This window comes from Dendrobates tinctorius, unplaced genomic scaffold (genome assembly GCF_039654945.1).
Source record: "Dendrobates tinctorius isolate UK_male_01 unplaced genomic scaffold, ASM3965494v1 ptg000028l, whole genome shotgun sequence".
In the NCBI taxonomy this organism is placed as follows: Eukaryota; Metazoa; Chordata; class Amphibia; order Anura; family Dendrobatidae; genus Dendrobates; species Dendrobates tinctorius.
Window position 1 is genome coordinate 36,593,480 of NW_027361696.1, and position 20,464 is coordinate 36,613,943.

Sequence of the window (20,464 nt, forward strand, 5' to 3'; positions counted from 1 at the left end):
TTTATTCATTATATTCTCTAACACTACATATTGTTGAAGTATTACAGTTGTGTGTATTGGCCTTTAAACTGAAAAGTTGGTTAATATGATGGAGATTATTGGTAAGCTTTAGGCTGCGTTCACACGTCACAGTTTTTTTGTTTTTTCGCCGCAGTTTTAACGCACGTTTTTGCCGCGAAAACACAAAAAAACAGCATCCCATGCATTTCTATGGGATTCCGCAATGCTGTGCTAATGCTGCGGATTTTCCCGAGGCGGAATCGCATTGCGGAAAAATACACAGCATGCTCATTACTTTTGCAGAAGCGCGGGGATTCCGCCCACATAGGAATGCATTGTTCTGCTTACTTTCCACATGTGGCTGTGACCACCAAGCGAAAAGTAAGCGAAACATTTGCGGATGGTACCCACGGTCCGGAGGAGAGGAAACTCTCCTCCAGGCTGTGGGTACCATATCCCTGTAAAAAATGGAATAAAAAATAAAAAAATCGGGTTATATTCACCTTCCGGCGTCCCGCACAGCCTTCCCGGGCCTCAGCGATGCTCCCGTTCCCAGTAATGCCTTGCGAGACCTTTGATGACTTTGCGGTCTCGCGATACTGTAGCGGTCCCTATTCCTCATGAGACTGCGATGTCATCAAAGGTCTCGCAAGGCATTACTGGGAACGGGAGCTTCGCTGAGGCTCGGGAAGGCTGTGCGGGACGCCGGAAGGTGAATATAACCCGATTTTTTATTTTTTTAAATTATTTTTAACATTAGATCTTTTTACTACTGATGCCGCATAGGCAGCCTCAATAGTAAAAAGTTGGTCACATTCATCAAACACTATGCTTGACGAGTGTGACCAACCTGTCAATCAGTTCTCCAAGCGATGCTACAGATCGCTTGGAAAATGCTAGCATTCTGCAAGCTAATTACGCTTGCCAATTGCTAGTTTTTCCGCAGGAATTCCGCAACATGTGCACTTAGCCTTACTGTTTTCTCCTGTCTGGTGTAAATGGCACAATGAATTGTTATTATCCAATGATTCAGTTATCTTAACTGCTTTGTTTTCCTGTTAATAGAATTTTACAGAAGGCAGTTTTTTTTGTCCATGTCACATAGTATAGTGCAGTCTATCAGGAGAGAATATCACATCCTTTATGAAGAAAAGCAGGAAATGCAGCATCCATTTTTTGATGAATCTGGATAGTGAGAGGATTTCACAGCTCGCAGCTTAAAGGGAACCTGCCACAAGTTTTTTAGTGTATGAACCAATGCCGCCCACCACCTTTTTGAGCACCTGTGCTGCATTTCACAAACTTGTATATTATCTCCTTACTCCTCCTGTTTATCCCCAAAATACCTTTTGAATTGCTCAAACTTTGTATGTAAATCCGGATGATCTGGGCTGATGGGAATCATTGCTGCAGAATCTTTGCCTTCTCTTTGCTACTGTGGCTTTGAATGACGTGGATGACCCATCCTGCATCATCCACTTACCCGACGCAATCTCGCTCCTGCGAAAGGGTTGAACTGGCTTGTATAGGCTCACTTTGGTCTGCCCCAATGCGTACATGCACAGTAATGTTTTACATGCTCCTCACAATAGGGTAGAGCAAAGTTCACCTACGTTAGCCGGTTATGTCCTTTCGCAGGCGCAAAATTTCATCATCCACATTAGTCAAACCAGAAGGACGTGGATTAGCAGTGAAGAGGAAAGACAGATGCCACAGCAATCACGCTCATTGGACCAGACCGCCCGGATTTACATACAGCACCGGAGCATTTTAAAAGGTATTTTTGGGGGTATTCAGGGGGAATCATGAGATAATATACAACATTTGTGGAATGCAGCGCTGGCGCTGATAAAGGTGGTAATATTTGTTCATACAATAAAAAATTGGTGAATTTCATACTTGGCTTATTCATTGTGTCTCTTTCTTTCTCTTCCTGAACGTGTTGTATCCAATCACCTCTATTGCAGGAGGTGTTTGCCAGGATTTGTTCAGACACAAAAGGAAAAATATGCAGAAAGCAATCCATTCTGTTTTTGCAGTTCTCCATTGGTCACGTACCATACAGTGAATACACCGGCCGATACATGATTCTCCATAAAGTGTTACGTGAGGACCATAATAATATTAGCTGTCAAATAAGACAAAATAAACCAGGGTAAGAGGTCTCTCTGTGGTGTAGAAGGTAACATAGTAACATAGTATCACAGTTTTGAAGGCTGAAGGAAGACCTTATGTCCATCTAGTTCAGCCTATTTTTAGTGCAGCTGTTCTGCATTGTTGATCCTGGGGAAGGCAAAAAACCCACAGAGTAGAATCCAATTTTCTCCATAGGGAAAAAAATTCCTTCCCCTAAGCTGGGTCAACCATCTACCTATAATATTATGTTATTCGTAACCTTCTATACTGTTACTCACAAGAAAAGCATCCATTCCTTTCTTAAATTCATTCAGTGAGTTGGCCATCACCACTTCCTCAGGAAGAGAATTCCAGAGCCTCACTGCTCTTACCGTGAAGAACCCTCTTCTATGCTGATGCAGAAATTGTCTTTCCTCCAAATGAAGAGAATGCCCCCTTGTTCTTGTCACAGTCCTCGGTACAAACAGTTCATTGGAGAGATCTCTGTATTGCCCTCTGATATACTTGTATATATATTAGGTCTCCCCTAAGTCTTCTCTTTTCTAGAGTAAATAGACCTAATTTTGATAACCTTTCTGGGTATTGTAGTGAACCAACTCTATTTATCATTTTAGTAGCCCGCCTTTGAACCCTTTCAAGTTCAGTAATGTCTTTCTTGAGCACCGGCATCCAAAATTGCACACAATACTCCAAGTGTGGTCTGACGAGTGATTTGTACAGAGGGAGAATTATGTTTTCATCTCGTGTCCCCAGACCTCTTCTAATGCATCCCATGACCCTATTTGCTTTGTTGGCAGCTGCCTGACACTGGGCACTCCAATTTAGCTTCTTATTGACTAAGATGCCTAAGTCTTTTTCCATGTCTGATTTCCCCAGCAGTTTCCCATTTAGTAAGTAATTGTAGCATCTGTTTCTCCTTCCCATGTGCATAACCTTACACTTATCTGTGTTAAACCTCATTTGCCATTTTTCAGCCCAATTCTCCAATTTACTCAAACCTGTGTGTAGTTGCAAACTGTCCTCCTTTGTTTTAACTACCTTACATAGTTTTGTATCATCTGCAAATACTGATATTTTACTGTGTAAGCCATCCACTAGATCATTAATATATTAAATAGTAGGGGGCCCAATACAGAACCCTGTGGTACCCCACTAGTAACCCTGGCCCAATCTGAGTATACCCCATCAATAACCACTCTTTGTTTTCTATCAATAAGCCAGCTACCTACCCATCTACACACATTTTCCCCTAGCCCAAGCTTTCTCATCTTACTTACCAATCTTTTATGTGGGACAGTGTCAAATGCTTTAGAGAAGTCGAGATAAATGACATCCAATGATTCTCCCTGGTCCATTTGAGAGCTTACATCCTCATAGAAGCTGATCAGGTTAGTTTGACAGGAGCGATCCTTCATAAATCCATGTTGATATGGAGTTAAACATTTATTAACATTGAGATATTCCATAATGGTATCCCTTAGAAACCCTTCAAAAATTTTACCCACAACAGATGTTAAGTTTACCGGCCTATAGTTTCCAGGTTCCCTTTTACACCCCTTTTTGAATATTGGTACCACATTTGCTTGCCGCCAATCAAAAGGAACAGACCCTGTTTCTATAGAGTCTTTAAATATAAGGAATAGAGGCCTGTCTATCACATTACTTAACTCCCTTAATACCTGAGGGTGAATGCCATCAGGGCCTGGTGATTTGTCAATTTTAATCTTCCTAAGGTGGTTCTACACTTCTTCCTGGGTTAGACAGGTAATGCTTAATGGGGATTTTACATTATCACTCTGCAAGTGTAAGTTTCTTACTGTTGCACTGATTATACCTAGAAGAATTGGGGATTCATGTCCAATGGGGTTTCCTGTATTGTCCAAAATTCAGTAATATGGATAGGATCAATGTAACAATGCCTACGCGCTAATATCCATGCCCATTTCAGTAGGACAAATATTGGATCAAACATCGGAAAGATTGAGGACAAGCATCAAAGCTGTCTCTTTAGGGGCTCAATTCATACTTGTTATTTATTGGCTGGTATCTCTGAGTGGCACACTGCTTGAATTTTCTGCCATAGTCAAGCCCATTCCAACTTGATTCCTACCTATTCTATATCTTCTACACCTCTTGGTCGCATTTCCAGGGCATAAGAAACATTCCAGAAATAACTAATTTCCTGGAGGTTTTGGTTAGTTTTCGTCGGTCCTGGTCAAATTGACAACTTTTTACTCAAGTCCCGGAGGTTTCACCTTTATCCGAGAGCCAAATGTTCTAGGAGAATTGGCAAATGGTGCTTAATTTGGACAAAGGGATAATGACAGCCACTCTTCTTCTACACTTAGTATATATACACTCTGTGTGAGGGCTGTGGTCTATAGTAACCACAAGCCCTCAGTAGCTATAATAAGATTGTTCCAGTAATTATCTTTATATAGTTATAAATTAATTTCTACTGCATTTTTTTTAGACATCATCATCATCGGCTTTGTCCCCATTGGGTCTCACAATCTAAATTCCCTATCCGTATGTCTATGGCGTATGGGAGGAAATAGTTGAACTTGGAGGAAACCCATGCAAACACGGGGAGAACTTACAAACTGCTCACAGATTTTATTCTTGGTGGGATTTTAACCCAAGATCACTGCGCTTCAAGGCAACAGTGGTAGCCATAGAGTAATCCAGTAAAAATGCCCAATAGTCAAACAGGACACTGTCTTTAACCTCATGGTGGGTCCATTTCAATCCACGTCCATTAGAGCCTTCTGTGGACCACAGTAGAAAACAGTTAGCGGCATCGAATGTATCCAACTATGTCCAGATCTTATGGGTTATCGTTGAACAGGGCGGAATAAGGGTCTGGCTGAGTGAAGCCAATATGGTGGTGGCAAAGTCCAAAGTCTTCTTCCACATCTATTAACATTGAAATCTGCAGCTAGGAGGTGCTAGTGCCTTGTAAGTGAGAACAAATGATTGGCTTGAGCTCATACTAGTTTTTCACAGAAGCCTTTATATTGCTAGAAACCATGTCATAATTACTAATTACCACAGTTAGGGTTTGTAATTGCAAGGATTTCCCAACAGATTTTAGAAGTAATGATTTCACAACTTTTTAACCTTTTTTTTCTGTGTCTTACGTTCACAGGTCACACCCTGTGTAACAACAATCTAACACATGAGTAATAAAAACTTTTTTAACCTCAGATACATGTGTACAAGTCACGGTTATAAATATAAGAGAGCAGCCTATGGAGAACTTCAATAATTGGAGGCTTCGAGCTTCAACTGTTTAAAGGCTGAAAATAAACTTAAGATTTCTTCTTTTTTAAGAACTTGAAGAATTACTAATTTGATATTTAGGCCGGGGTCACACTAACCGACGCAAAATACGGTCAGTATTTTACATGCGTAATACGGATGAATGGCCCCTAAACAGTGCTCCGTATGTCATCCGTAAACAAGGTGTGGTCGCGTATTTTGCGCATGTAAGCATCCGTATGTAATCCGTATGGCGAGATTTTCTCGCAGGCTTGCAAAATGGACATATAATGGAGCCCTATGACAGGGTTTCTAACAGAAACCAAAGAATAGATATAGACACATAGAATGCATATATATATATATTTATATATTGTGGTGTAGTTACCACTATGTCAGCTAGGGGGCGCTGTGTGGGTGTCCCAGGACGAGTGTACAGGCACATTCAGTGTGGCAACAGGAGCAGGGTCCTAAATGACCATTATGGGTCTCAAGGTGGGTGGCCTTGGGATGCAGGCTCCAGGGTGTATTGATCAGCAGAGGTACTGCTGATCTTTCTGTTACACTGTGTCAGGGAAGCCTGTGTGTGTCTATACAACCTTTAGTGATGTCATAGCCATGTGATCACCTGTGGGTGTGGTTACAGGGCTATGTAATTGAGGTGTTTGGCACATGTGAGAGAGAGTGGAGGGAGTCTGTCAGAGTGTGGACAGACTTCCATGTGTCCAGGTGGGACACTACAGAGAGTGGTCTGTGTTCCAAGGAAGGAGAAGCCTTCCTGTGTCTGCGGCTGCAGATAGAGCGCTGCTCTGGACATTGCCCTGGCCTATGTATATTAGTTGTATATGGGGAGGACTACACCTCCCAGCATGTGCTGAGACTCTCGGTCCGAGTCTGAAGCCACGGACGTTTATGTTCTTTTGTGCCTAAGCTAGAGGCTATTTTGGTGATATGCTGAGTTATGGTTTATGGAGCAAATAAACCTCATGAACTTTGGGAAGAACCTGCCTCATGATTGTCTCCCGCTGCACCTGAGCGAGTCACATCCCTACAATATATATATATATATATATATATATATATATGTATGTATTCTATCTATTCTTTCGTTTCTTTATTAAAACTGTCAGTGTGAGTTTACTGTATAGCCCACTGAATTGCCGGCTTTGCTAAAAGACACCTGGTGCGTATTTCTCGCAAGTTACATGTGTGGTCCGTGTGTAATCCGTATTTTTTGCGCACCCATAGACTTGCATTGGCGTACTACGGGAGTAGTACGCTGACAATCGCAGCATGCTGCGATTGGCACGGACCGTGGAATACGGATGAGAAATATACGGCTGGTGCGAGGGACCCCATAGAGAATCATTGGTCCGTGTCTAATGCGTGCTTTTAGCGCCTCTCACTCGGCCGTATTCCTCGCCAGTGTGACCCCGGCCTTATTGTAAGATAATTAATAGAAAAAAAAACTTATTGGCTTTTATGGTAGAGTAAAGTTGGCATGCTCTGTGATATGTGCAGAGGTGACTGCGCAGAGAGGGAGAGGAAGAAGGAGGAGCTAAGCTGTTCCCATCATCTATTATTAACAGAGTAATTTTACTATTTTGAATGTACTCAGCTCAATCTTAAAAGCCTATTGGAAGGGCTTAAAAGGATATTCAAATTGTGCAGCAATATTATAATTTTTCACTGCATCCATTGGGGTGCTAACCAGTCACTAATAATGGGGTTTGTAAAATCTGTCTTAAAGGGAAGGTGACGCAATTTTTTTTGTTTTAAAAATGATCATTTATATAAACAAATATTTTTAATACAAAATTAAATTTTTTAACTTTAATATTTTTTTTTATTATTAATTCTTTTTGCAGCCACTAGGCGCTGCCATTTTGCTTTGCAGGAGTGTAAGGGACACTTAGGCTGTGTGCCCACGTAGCGTTTAAGCGTTTCTGCAGCACTTTTAGACAAGCGATTCTGCTGCAGAAACGCTTAAGAAAAGCATCCAATTGATTATTAATGACAAAGGCACATGTTGTGCCAATGGTGCGTTTTTAACCGCTGCGGAAACGCTTAGCAATTAAAAACGCAGCATATTAATTAATTTTGCGGAATCGCATGCGAATCCACATACCATCAATTATATGGGCAAAAACACTTAGGAAAACGCATGCAAAAACGCGTCAAAAAACGCATGCGTTTTCCCGGGAGCAGGGTGTGCGATTCTGCTCAGGTTTATTCGGCTTCAAAATCGCTACGTGGGCACATAGCCGTAAGGTACTGTCACACTTGGCAATGCACCAGCGATCCTGACCAGCGATATGATGCGGTCAGGATCGCTGGTGCATCGCTAAGTGGTCGCTAGTGAGCTAGTGACGTCCTACCGCCCGGCTCCACGCATTGCTCGGCGGCGCCACAGGAAGCCCAGCAGGAAGCTGATGACGAGAAACGGCCCAGGACGTTCTCACGCGATCAGCGATAACCAGCGGGGGAGCCGGTCGTAGGTAAGTATCACATGTAGCGATATCGCTGCAGCGTCACATGTTATAGCGATATTGCTAGCGATATCGCTTAGTGTGACAGGCCCTTTACATTGCAAATATGGCTGCCCTGGGCATAGGAGATAGCAGTCACTTGCTGACCCTATACATAGCATTGAGAAGCTCCCTGCTGTGACTGGGCACGCCCCCCTGGGCTGCCAGATCACAGAGAAGGGAGAAAATCGGCGCTATTTTTCTGCAGCCCACAGCAGCAGCTGAAATGTGAAGTGTGAACGCTCCTCTCACTCGCACACATACATCAGTGAGTTGTCTCAGCTCCTGCAGCTGTGGGGGTGAGGAGTCTGCACAGCTCAGTCCTATTGTCTGGGATTGTCTGTGTATCTAACTCTATCCTGTGTGATACTGACTGTTGAGCCGTGTATCTAATCCTATCCTGTGTGATACTGACTGCTGAGCCGTGTATCTAATCCTCTCCTGTGTGATACTGACTGCTGAGCCGTGTATCTAATCCTCTCCTGTGTGATACTGACTGCTGAGCCGTGTATCTAATCCTCTCATGTTTGATACTGTCTGCTGAGCCGTGTATCTAATCCTATCCTGTGTGATACTGACTGCTGAGCCGTGTATCTAATCCTCTCCTGTGTGATACTGACTGCTGAGCCATGTATCTAATCCTCTCATGTTTGATACTGTCTGCTGAGCCGTGTATCTAATCCTCTCCTGTGTGATACTGACTGCTGAGCCATGTATCTAATCCTCTCCTGTGTGATACTGACTGCTGAGCCATGTATCTAATCCTCTCATGTTTGATACTGTCTGCTGAGCCGTGTATCTAATCCTCTCCTGTGTGATACTGACTGCTGAGCCATGTATCTAATCCTCTCCTGTGTGATACTGACTGCTGAGCCATGTATCTAATCCTCTCCTGTGTGATACTGACTGCTGAGCAGTGTATCTAATCCTATCCTGTGTGATACTGACTGCTGAGCTGTGTGTCTAATCCTATCCTGTGTGATACTGACTGCTGAGCTGTGTATCTAATCCTATCCTGTGTGATACTGTCTGCTGAGCTGTGTATCTAATCCTCTCCTGTGTGATACTGACTGAAGAGCCATGTATCTAATCCTATCCAGTTTGATACTGTCTGCTGAGCCGTGTATCTAATCCTATCCTGTGTGATACTGTCTGCTGAGCTGTGTATCTAATCCTATCCTGTGTGATACTGTCTGCTGAGCCATGTATCTAATCCTCTCCTGTGTGATACTGACTGCTGAGCCGTGTATCTAATCCTATCCTGTGTAATACTGTATGCTGAGCCGTGTATCTAATCCTATCCTGTGTGATACTGACTGCTGAGCTGTGTACCTAATCATGTCCTGTGTGATACTGCCTGCTGAGCAGTGTATCTAATTCTATCTTGTGTGAAACAGTATGCAGAGCCATGGTATCTAATCCTATCCTGTGTGATACTGTCTGCTGAGCCGTGTATCTAAATCCATCCTGTGTGTTACTGACTGCTGAGCTGTGTATCTAATCTTATCCTGTGTGATACTGACTGCTGAGCCCTGTATCTAATCCTCTCCTGTGTGATACTATCTGCTGATCTGTGTATCTAATCCTTCCATGTGTGATACTGATTGTATAATGTGTGATCTATATGGCAGTATTATGTGAGCATTATATGACAGTATAATGTGATATCTATATGGCGGTATTATGTGAGATCTATAAGCGGCATTATGTGTTAACTATATGGTGGTATTATGTGTGAACTATATGGCGGTATTATGAGAGAACACTATGGCGTTATGTGTGATCTATATGGCTGAATTAAGTGTGAACTATATGGTGGTATTAGGTGAGAACTATATGGCGATATTAGGTGTGAACTATATGGCGGCATTAGGTGAGAACACTAAGGCGTTATGTGTGATCTATGGTGGTGTGAGGTGTGAAATATATGGTGGTATTGGGTGTGAACTATATAGCGGTATTAGGTGTGAGCTATATGGTGGTATTATGTGCGATATATATGGCGGTATTATGTGTGAACTATATGGTGGCATTATGTGAGAACACTATGGCAGTATTATCTGCAGAAAGGGGACCCATTCTAGGATGATTCTGGCTGAGCACCTGCACATGGGTCTGGGGTAATAGAGGGGGCAGCATGCCCTCCAGTTAGGTGCAGTTGGGTCGCCCTCCCAGGGCTGTGGGGCAGGGGTGAACCTAGCCTATCTGCTGCCTGAGGCGAACAGCAAAATGACGCCCCTCCCACCCCCGCACACATAGTAAATTCTCATATCTATCCTGTAAAACTGAGTACGATAATGGACATTTTGATTTAGATAAATAGAAAAAAAAGGTGTCCAAACACAAGGATGTCAGCGCCATCACACGCACTTACAATAACAACACAGAAGTATCCAGAACAAGGGTCATTAATGGCAATAATAGGCCTGGCACAGGGCCGGACTGGGACAAAAATACAGCCCTGCCACACAAATCCCACCAGCCCACAAACTATAGCACTCATCACCCCGATCAGTGAATTTTTGCTATACTTTGTCGTCTCCTCATCACTCTCTTTAAGGCGTTATTTGAAGAGCCACATGTGAATGGCACCACAGTGCGTATAACTGACCACAGCTCTATTTACAATGTGCTCTTCAAAGCTATGTTTCTCAGGATCATGGGGGTCCCAGCGGTCAGATCCACAACAAACAAAGTCATCCCCTATCCCCACATAATGCTCCATACAGTATTATGGGCCCCATATTTTACTGCGTACAGTATATTGGGCCCCAAATATTATTTCATACAGTATATTGGGCCCCAAATATTATTTCATACAGTATATTGGGCCCAAAATATTATTTCATACAGTATATTGGGCCCCAAATATTATTTCATACAGTATAATGGGCCCCATATATTACTTCATACAGTATAATGGGCCCCATATATTACTTCATACAGTATAATGGGCCCCATATATTACTTCATACAGTATAATGGGCACAATGTATTACTGCATACAGTATAATGGGCCCCATATATTACTTCATACAGCATAATGGGCACCATATATTACTTCATACAGCATAATGGGCACCATATATTACTTCATACAGTATTATGGGCCCCATATATTACTGCATACAGTATATTGGGCCCCAAATATTATTTCATACAGTATATTGGGCCCCAAATATTATTTCATCCAGTATAATGGGCCCTATATATAACTTCATCCAGTATAATGGGCCCCATATATCACTTCGTACAGCATAATGGGCACCATATATTACTGCATACAGTATAATGGGCCCCATATATTACTTCATACAGTATAATGGGCCCCATATATTACTTCATCCAGTTTAATGGGCCCCATATATTACTTCATACAGTATAATGGGCCCCATATATTACTTTGTACAGCATAATGGGCACCATATATTACTGCATACAGTATAATGGGCCCCATATATTACTTCATCCAGTATAATGGGCCCCATATATTACTTCATCCAGTATAATGGGCCCCATATATTACTTCGCACAGCATAATGGGCACCATATATTACTGCATACAGTATAATGGGCCCCATATATTACTTCATACAGTATAATGGGCCCCATATATTACTTCATACAGCATAATGGGCACCATATATTACTTCATACAGCATAATGGGCACCATATATTACTTCATACAGCCTAATGGGCACCATATATTACTTCATACAGCATAATGGGCCCAATATATTACTTCATACAGTATAATGGGCCCCATATATTACTTCGTACAGCATAATGGGCACCATATATTACTGCATACAGTATAATGGGCCCCATATATTACTTCATACAGTATAATAGGCCCTATATATTACTTCATACAGCATAATGGGCACCATATATTACCTCATACAGTATAATGAGCCTTATATATTACTGTATACAGTATAATGGGCCCCAAATATTATTTTATACAGCATAATGGGCCCCATGTATTACTTCTTACAGTATAATGGGCCCCATATATTACTTCATACAGTATAATGGGCCCCATATATTACTTCATACAGTATAATTGGCCCCATATATTACTTCATACAGTATTATGAGCACCATATATTACTGCATACAGTATAATGGGCACCATATATTACTGCATACAGTATAATGGGCACCATATATTACTTCATACAGTATAATGCGCTCCAAATATTATTTCATACAGCATAATGGGCCCCATACATTACTTCATACAGTATAATGGGCACCATATATTACTTCATACAGCATAATGCGCACCATATATTACTTCGTACAGCATAATGGGCACCATATATTTCTGCATACAGTATAATGAGCACCATATATTACTTCATACAGTATAATGGGCACCATATATTTCTTCATACAGCATAATGGGCACCATATATTACTTCATACAGTGTAATGGTCCCCATATAATTCTTCTACCCAAACCCCGCTGTTCTGGTCTCCTCAGTGTATTCTGATCCTCCGCAGTGCTTGACACAGGGACATCATTAACTTTACCTATATAATTGTCCACTTGGACTAATAGTAATTTGTTTGTACCCTGCTGTCTGGCGCTGGCTCACTTTATGGGGGTGCTCGGGGCATATGATTATACACCAGTAAAAAGTATGCGAGGCTCAATGTGACCAGTGCCACCTAGTTCCTACCCCTCTTATTCGACTGGTACTGTGGGAACACTGACTTGTACTGAGGAAAAGAACAAAAGAACAGAGAGCAAAAGAAAACAGAGAGAGAAAGAAAGAAAGAAAGAAAGAAAGAACAGAGAGAAAGAAAGAGGGGAGAGAAAGAAGAGAGAGAGAAAGAAAGAAGGAGGGGAAAGAAAGAAATAACAGAAAGAAAGAAAGAAAGAAAGAAAGAAGAAGGAAAGAAACAGAGAGAGAAAGAAAGATTCTATAAAGATACTACAGCAGCCCGGCTCCCACTGTAGTGCCCACCTGAGCCTCCCGATGCAGGACATATCATGATCTGCTCACCTGGCCGGCATCCCGACTCCACGGCGATCCTGCTGTCCGTGCTGTTGGGGGAGGATACGGTGATGGATCTGAAGCATTCCCTGAAGTGCCTCCATGGTTCCGTCACAATCTCCTCCTGAAATTACCTAATTTCCAGTTAGCTTCTAGCACGTCACTTCCAGTGGAACGTCACGTGTGAATTATAAAGTGCTCCTCGAGGCTCCACCGTGTACTCCTGTGTCCGCGGGAAAAGTAAGCTCCCAGGCGGGGCAGTGGGGCAGAATCTCTCTCAAAATCGGGACTGTCCCGCTGGGAGGTATGAATGCTCCCCACCATACACCTTGTACACGTATGGCTCCGCATACATCATACACACACGGTTCTGCTTTTTATGCCTCATACACACACGGCTCCGTTCTGTACACCTCGCACACACACGGCTCCACTCAGTACACACATGGCTCCACTCCGCAAACCTCGTACACATGCGGCTCTGCTCCGTACACCTTTTACACACGTGGCCACGCTCTGCAAACCTTGTACACAAATGGCTCCACTCCGTAAACCTTGTACACATGCGGCTTTGCTCCATACACCTCGTACACACGCGTTCCCGCTCGATACACCTCACACACACGCGACTCTGCTCCGTACACCTCGTACATGTGCAGCTCTGCTCTGTACACCTCTCACATGAGCTGCTCTGTACACCTTGCACACGCGCGGCTCCACTCCGTACACCTCGCACACGCGCGGCTTCGCTCCGTACACATCTCTGCTCTGTACACATGCGGCTCTGCTCCTTACACCTCGCACACACGTGGCTCCGCTCCATACACCTCGCACACACATACAGCTCCGCACACCCCACACACTCGCGGCTCTGATCCGTACACCTCGTACACACACACGGCTCCACTCCGTGTACACACACAGCTCCACTCCGTACAGATCTCTGCTCCGTATACCTCGTACACACACAGCTCCACTCCGTACACTCACACAGCTCCACTCCGTACACATCTCTACAACGTACACGTGCAGCTCTGCTCCGTGCACCTCCCACACGCGCGGCTCCGCTCACCTTGCACACACACACGGCTCCGCTCTGTACACCTCGTACACACGTGGCTCCGCTCCTTACACCTCGTACACACGCGGCTCCGCTCCTTGCACCACGTACACACGCGGCTCCGCTCCTTACACCTTGTACACACGCGGCGCCGCTCTGTACACCTCGTACACACGCGGCTCCGCTCTGTACACCTCGTACACACGCGGCTCCGCTCTGTACACCTCACACACTCAAGGCTCTGCTCCGTACACCTCGTACACACACACGGCTCCACTCCGTACACCTCGTACACGTGTGGCTCTGCTCCGTACACCTCGTACACGTGCAGCTCTGCTCCGTGCACCTCGGTCCTCGTACACACGCGGCTCTGCTCCTTACACCTCATACACATGCGGCTCTGCTCCTTACACCTCATACACATGCGGCTCTGCTCCTTACACCTCGTACACATGCGGCTCTGCTCCTTACACCTTGTACACACGCGGCTCTGCTCCTTACACCTCGTACACATGCGGCTCTGCTCCTTACACCTCGTGCACACTGCTCCGCTCCATACACCTCGCACAGACACAGCTCCGCACACCTCGCACACACGCTGCTCCGCTCCGTACACCTTGCACACGTGCTGCTCCGCTCCGTACACATGGCTCCACTCCGTGTACACACACATCTCTGCTCCGTACACATCTCTGCTCCGTACACATGCGGCTCTGCTCCTTACACCTCGCACACACGTGGCTCCGCTCCGTACACCTCGCACACACACAGCTCCGCACACCCCACACACTCGCGGCTCTGCTCTGCACACCTCGTACACACACACGGCTCCACTCCATGTACACACACAGCTCCATAACGTACACATCTCTGCTCCATACACCTCGTACACTTGCAGCTCTGCTCCATACACCTCACACACTTGTGGCTCTGCCACATACACCCTGTAAACCCCCCGACCCCACAAATAAACTTCCCTCATCCAGGACGATGACAGACAGCAGCAGAGTCCTGCATAAAACAAGGGCTGATGCACACAGGACCTGTGATGAGGTCATAGGAGGGGAGGAGTCAGGGTCACATGATATCCGGATTGAAGACGCTACAGATGAGGAGAGGAGCGACTACAGGACCTGTGATGAGGTCACAGGAGGGGACGAGTCATGGGTCACATGATCAGAGGGCCCCTGACTACTTCCCTCCTGTGATCTCATCAATTACAGCTTCTTGCACGACCGCAGCACCAGCGTGCAGAGGCTAAATTGTAGGTGCTGCGGGTAGAGGAGTGCATAATGTTGCCCCTTGCTGCCTGCCACTTCAGCACCTGGCTCAACTTGGCTCATTATAGCTGCGGCCCTGCTGTGGGGTACTCGATTCCGGGCCGGTATCAGCAGGATGTGTCACAGCGGCGGAGACCCGGTCCGTGACCCTGGGCGCCCAAGTAATGGGGGAATTGAAATGGTGAAATTTAATTGTTTGAATGAATAGTTTGTGACGCCACCTGTGGTGTTCGGCAAGTGAGATGTTAAGCCGACGCTGCATGCAGATCCTCTGGGGCTGGTGGTGTGTTGCAGCCAAGATGGTGAAGCTCCCCACAGGTGGAGCTGTAGTCCCAGGGCAGTGTAGATGTACGGGTAGAGGCGAGGCGCAGGCAGTGTAGAAGCGGGTACCCACATGTAGTGGTACAGGGGGTGTTGGCGCACAAATAAATGGAGGACACCAGGGCTTGTAGTTCCAAAGCTTTAATCAGTCTGTAGTACACACCGGTGCCTGCCTCTGCGCCGTGTCCTCTGGGTCAGGGACTCAGTCAACCTCCAGGTCAAATGGAATGCTCCCTTCCAACACTCCGCCAACATGTGCCTTTCTGAACGTCTCCTCTTATAGCACCTTTGGTGTGAAGTACTCCTAGTAATGAGTTACACTGGAGTTCCTCCTGACAGATGTTCCCAAGAACTCTACTTGTACGGCAGACAGCTGTAGCCTGCTTCGAGGACTCCTTACTCCTGAGTCCCGGCTCACTATCCAAGTTGCTGTTGTGCCCCCAAGTCTTAGATGGGAGTAGTGCATTTACAGCCCACTACTCCACCGGTGTCTGCTGTTGGACCATTAGTATCCAAGCAACCTCGGGGACCGGGCCCCGCCTTGCGCTTAGAACTTCTAGGCAGGGTTCTCTTCTAACCCACGTCCTCTGTTCCCTTTTACTCCTACGTTCCGTACTAGTCTTTCCGTCCCATGGAAGATCAGGTTTCTGTTCAATGTCTTTCTCTTTCTTTCCTTTCCCGTGCCAGCAGACCCAGGTCACTGAGATCTGCTGCAGCACCTCCTTCCTCCATCTCTCTCCCGGGGATCTTCACTCCTCACTCTCTCCACTCAACTCGACTGAACTGACTGCCTGAACTTCTAAACCTTCCCACTCTTTTATGTATTCTAACTCCACCCGCCTCCCAGCACATTTCGTGTTCCAAGCAGGGAGCCACCAAAGGTGCTCTGCTACACTCCAAGCAGGGAGCCGCAATGTGGCTTTGCTACACTACTTTGTGATGATGGGTGCAGGTTTTGGAATTTGGTCAGGAGCCTCCAACTTACCTGGATGATGGGGCACCACACCTCAGGAGGAGGTGTAGTACCTCTGTGGCAACTGAACCCTCAGGGGCACCACACAGTCAGGGGAGGGCTGGTGAGGCAGCTGAAGAGTGGGGTCTCATTTTTATTAACACTATATGGCTACATTTCCCCCAGCCTGCTTCCCAGCGTAACCCCAAACTGCGCCTGTCACCTCGCTTTCACACATCGCCAGGACAGGTTAGAGAAGACAGGATCTGAGGAGGGGAATGGGGTCTTTGCATGCAACGTCTGGATCAGAACAGGCCATCAATCAGCAGAAATGTTTCCTGGATTTGTCGACCAGACAAGCCAATGGTCCAGCCATGTGTATAAAAGACAGCGCTCTATGTACAATCCCTGCCTGCTCCGCACACCGAACAGGGTGCCCCCCCATAGACCAGCACACTGTTCTCCTGAAATACTCTGTGCTGCTGTCACCCTGCTCCCTCCACTATATATCTCTCTGAATCCTTGCTGCCTGCATCCTCGGTGATTATACTTGTCAGTATAATCTTGCAGTCACCAACAAAATGGCGGCTCACTGTGTTCCTAAATGTCATCCTCTCTTATCCCTTAGCAAACACCCAGAAGGGTAGGAGAGGAGTGACGCGATCACACCCATGTCAGCAAACTCAGCCCATATTTACTGCAGGGCAGTAATGTGAGCTAGTTGTACACTAGGTTTTTGTCAAATTGCAGTAGCTGCTTCCCCTAGTGTTTAAAAGTGCAAATACCAAACCTTTTAAAATTATTTGTCATATTTTACTAAATTATAAACAAATCATAGTATTTTTAAAGAAAATTTAAACATTAATTCTTTAGATTTTTTCAATTATTGGAAAAATTTTTTTTGATGGCACCTTCCCTTTAATAGATCAGAGGTTGAGAATGAGCTCTACCACTCTATTCACAGTATATGGAACTGATGGAGATACTATTGTATTTGGCTATCTTTATTAGTGTTCCATTGTCAGTAAATAGAGCGAAGGCGTATGCTCAACCATAACTCCATTTACACAAGCACTTCAGGCTCTGTGTTATGATAATTGGTGGAGTCCTAGCAATCAGATCCCCAACGATCTACCAATCAGCCTTGTCTGGTAGAAAAATGAAAACTAATGTTGATTCTCTATCACTGGAACATGCCTTTATGGGTGAAAATTCCGTCAGTATTCCATTTTTTCGTTTGCTTAATGTATTGTGACCTAGATCATTTCCTCCATTATGTAATATCAGACTTAAGAAAGTAGAATTATGCTTGATTAATATGTTCTCTTGTAGGATCTACCATCAGAGTGGCCGGTTGTGCCTCGGAGAGCATGGAAAAATCTCGAGGAGCAGCTGCCTTCCGTGGATGTTCGGTCTCTGTGCATGGGATGGAGAACAGAAATAACGTGAAGCCACTGAGACAAGATGCTCTTCCACTGTCCCTGGCTATGCTCCTCATCCTATCGATATACTCGCACTAGGGACATTGATTGGAGATGTTGACTTGTTGGATTCCTCATTGTATCTGGTCTCAAAGACTTCATTTATCATGTGCTTCATAAAGTACCTAGAAAATGAAAATTTCACATTCCGTCATTTTGTAGGCCCATATCTCCAAAGCTTAGTCTTCTTAGACCTAGATACAACCACCAATGGGGGATTGGGTCTTTCATAAGTCAATCTACCAGTATGCTCATTTGGAAGCCAATCAATAAAATTTTTGTATCTTTTTTGACAGTCGGTCCCTGTCCAAAGCAATGTATGTATGTACTGATCGGAACCTACTCCATATATTTGTCACTTATGTAGGACACTGAAAACATAATGTGAAAGATTAATATTTAATATATATGTTTCCTGCGCTGCTTTTTCATTAAAAAGACTAATCATTAATACAGAATTAATGGACTTTAGTTACTAATGTCGTAAATTGTAACAGTAATTTTATTTTCCCTGTGCACTTTCTACCATCTGGGTGAGCCAGGAAATGGCAAGAAAACCACTTTAAATGGAATGTATCACCTGTATTATTAGACAAGTTAAAATCAGACAGTGAAACTAAACATTTTTTTGGCAATCTCTATTTTGGTTTGTTTTTTTTGTTTTTTTTCTGTTCTTGACTTTAGGATAGGTGTTTCAGCTGTTGGCAATAGCACTGAGGGTTATGCTTTACAGCAGCCACGTGGACCAGATAGCAATAGCTGGTACTTGTTCATTGACTTCTATGGGAGGGCGCAGTGAGCATACTTTGTGACCTGTGTAGAACTCATCGAGGCGACATCACGTTAGGAAATATGGACCCTGTTTTATATATACGTAGGTGCTCCTTTCAAGGATTTTATTGCATATGAGTCCAGCGGGCAGTCCTCTTTGTGATTGACAGCTATTACTGCATACACAGTGATATGGGGCAGACTGTCAATCACTGAGTAGAGCCTTCCACTGGACTAAAAAGTATACAAACTCCAGAGATTTTAATATGAGTTTTAATAAAACTTTCCCACAAACATTTTTATCAAACTAATCAGGTTCTCCTGCACTATAACATCCTGCCTGCAGGTCAGATGCAATTTTCAGCATCACTGGTTCCCTGTAATCAAATTTTGATTTAAACAAAAAAGACACATTCCCTTTAAATGCTTATTAATATTTCACTATCACCAACTTGCAGTGACTCACACAACTTCACATTCCATCTTATAGAGGAAAGAGGTTCTCATACTACCAACTATTTCCCCCATTTTCATGTATTATACCCCAGAGCTGCACTCACTATTCTTCTGGTGCAGTCACTGTGTATATACATTCATTACATTACTGATCCTGAGTTACATTATGTATTATACTCCAGAGCTGCACTCACTCTTCTGCTGGTGCAGTCACTGTGTTCATACATTACATTACTGATCCTGAGTTACATCCTGTATTATACCCCAGAGCTGCACTCACTATTCTGCTGGTGCAGTCACTGTGTACATACATTACATTACTGATCCTGAGTTACATCCTGTATTATACGCCAGAGCTCCACTCACTATTCTGCTGGTGCAGTCACTGTGTACATACATTACATTACTGATCCTGAGTTACATCCTGTATTATACGCCAGAGCTCCACTCACTATTCTGCTGGTGCTGTCACTGTGTACATATATTACATTGCAAAAAATAGTAGAAAAGAGAACGGCACTCACCGGGTAATGTAGTCAAGGCTTTATTATAAAAGCATATCAACGGGTGAACGGGTGCAAAAAGGAAATAGCAACGACGATCGTTTCGCGCTACAAAGGCGCTTCCACAGGTTACAACATGTGGAAGCGCCTTTGTAGCGCGAAACGATCGTCGTTGCTATTTCCTTTTTGCACCCGTTCTCCCGTTGATATGCTTTTATAATAAAGCCTTGACTACATTACCCAGTAAGTGCTGTTCTCTTTTCTACTCTTTTTTGCTATGTGGATTAGCTTAATTTCCATGAATGTGCACCTAAGGGTAAAACAGTAGTATTGCCGGCTGCGTCTCTTTCATACACGTATGATGGTTCGGATGTGTGGACTATTGTGATGGTGCTCGCCTTCTATTTCTGGACTTTGTATTACATATATTACATTACTGAGCCCGTGTTACATCCTGTATTATACCACAGAGCTCCACTCACTATTCTGCTGGTGCAGTCACTGTGTACATTGTAGCATTTCGCCTACTGAGTGTGTAGGGGGACAAACGCTTGGCATGGGATTAATGGCATGGTTTTGCACATAAAAAAGGTAGGCCCTGTTGCACGTCACAGGCCTACCACCATCCATAATATTTCAACTTATTTCTTTAACGTGCAGTCCCTAGACATGCTGGACCTCTCTGTCCAATGATCGTGGGCGACCGCA

General features: G+C 44.4%; 1 protein-coding gene across 1 annotated transcript in view; it reads left to right on the forward strand.

Annotated features, from left to right (window-relative positions):
* LOC141085291 (phospholipase A2 inhibitor and Ly6/PLAUR domain-containing protein-like) overlaps positions 1–18,667 on the forward strand; it is a 66,790-nt gene extending 48,123 nt beyond the window's left edge. Inside the window, exon 5 of the mRNA XM_073570568.1 lies at positions 17,878–18,667. Coding sequence (XP_073426669.1) covers positions 17,878–18,065 — 188 coding nt within the window. The 3' untranslated portion in view covers positions 18,066–18,667. The remainder of the gene's footprint in view (positions 1–17,877) is intronic.
* Positions 18,668–20,464: the final 1,797 nt, after the last annotated feature.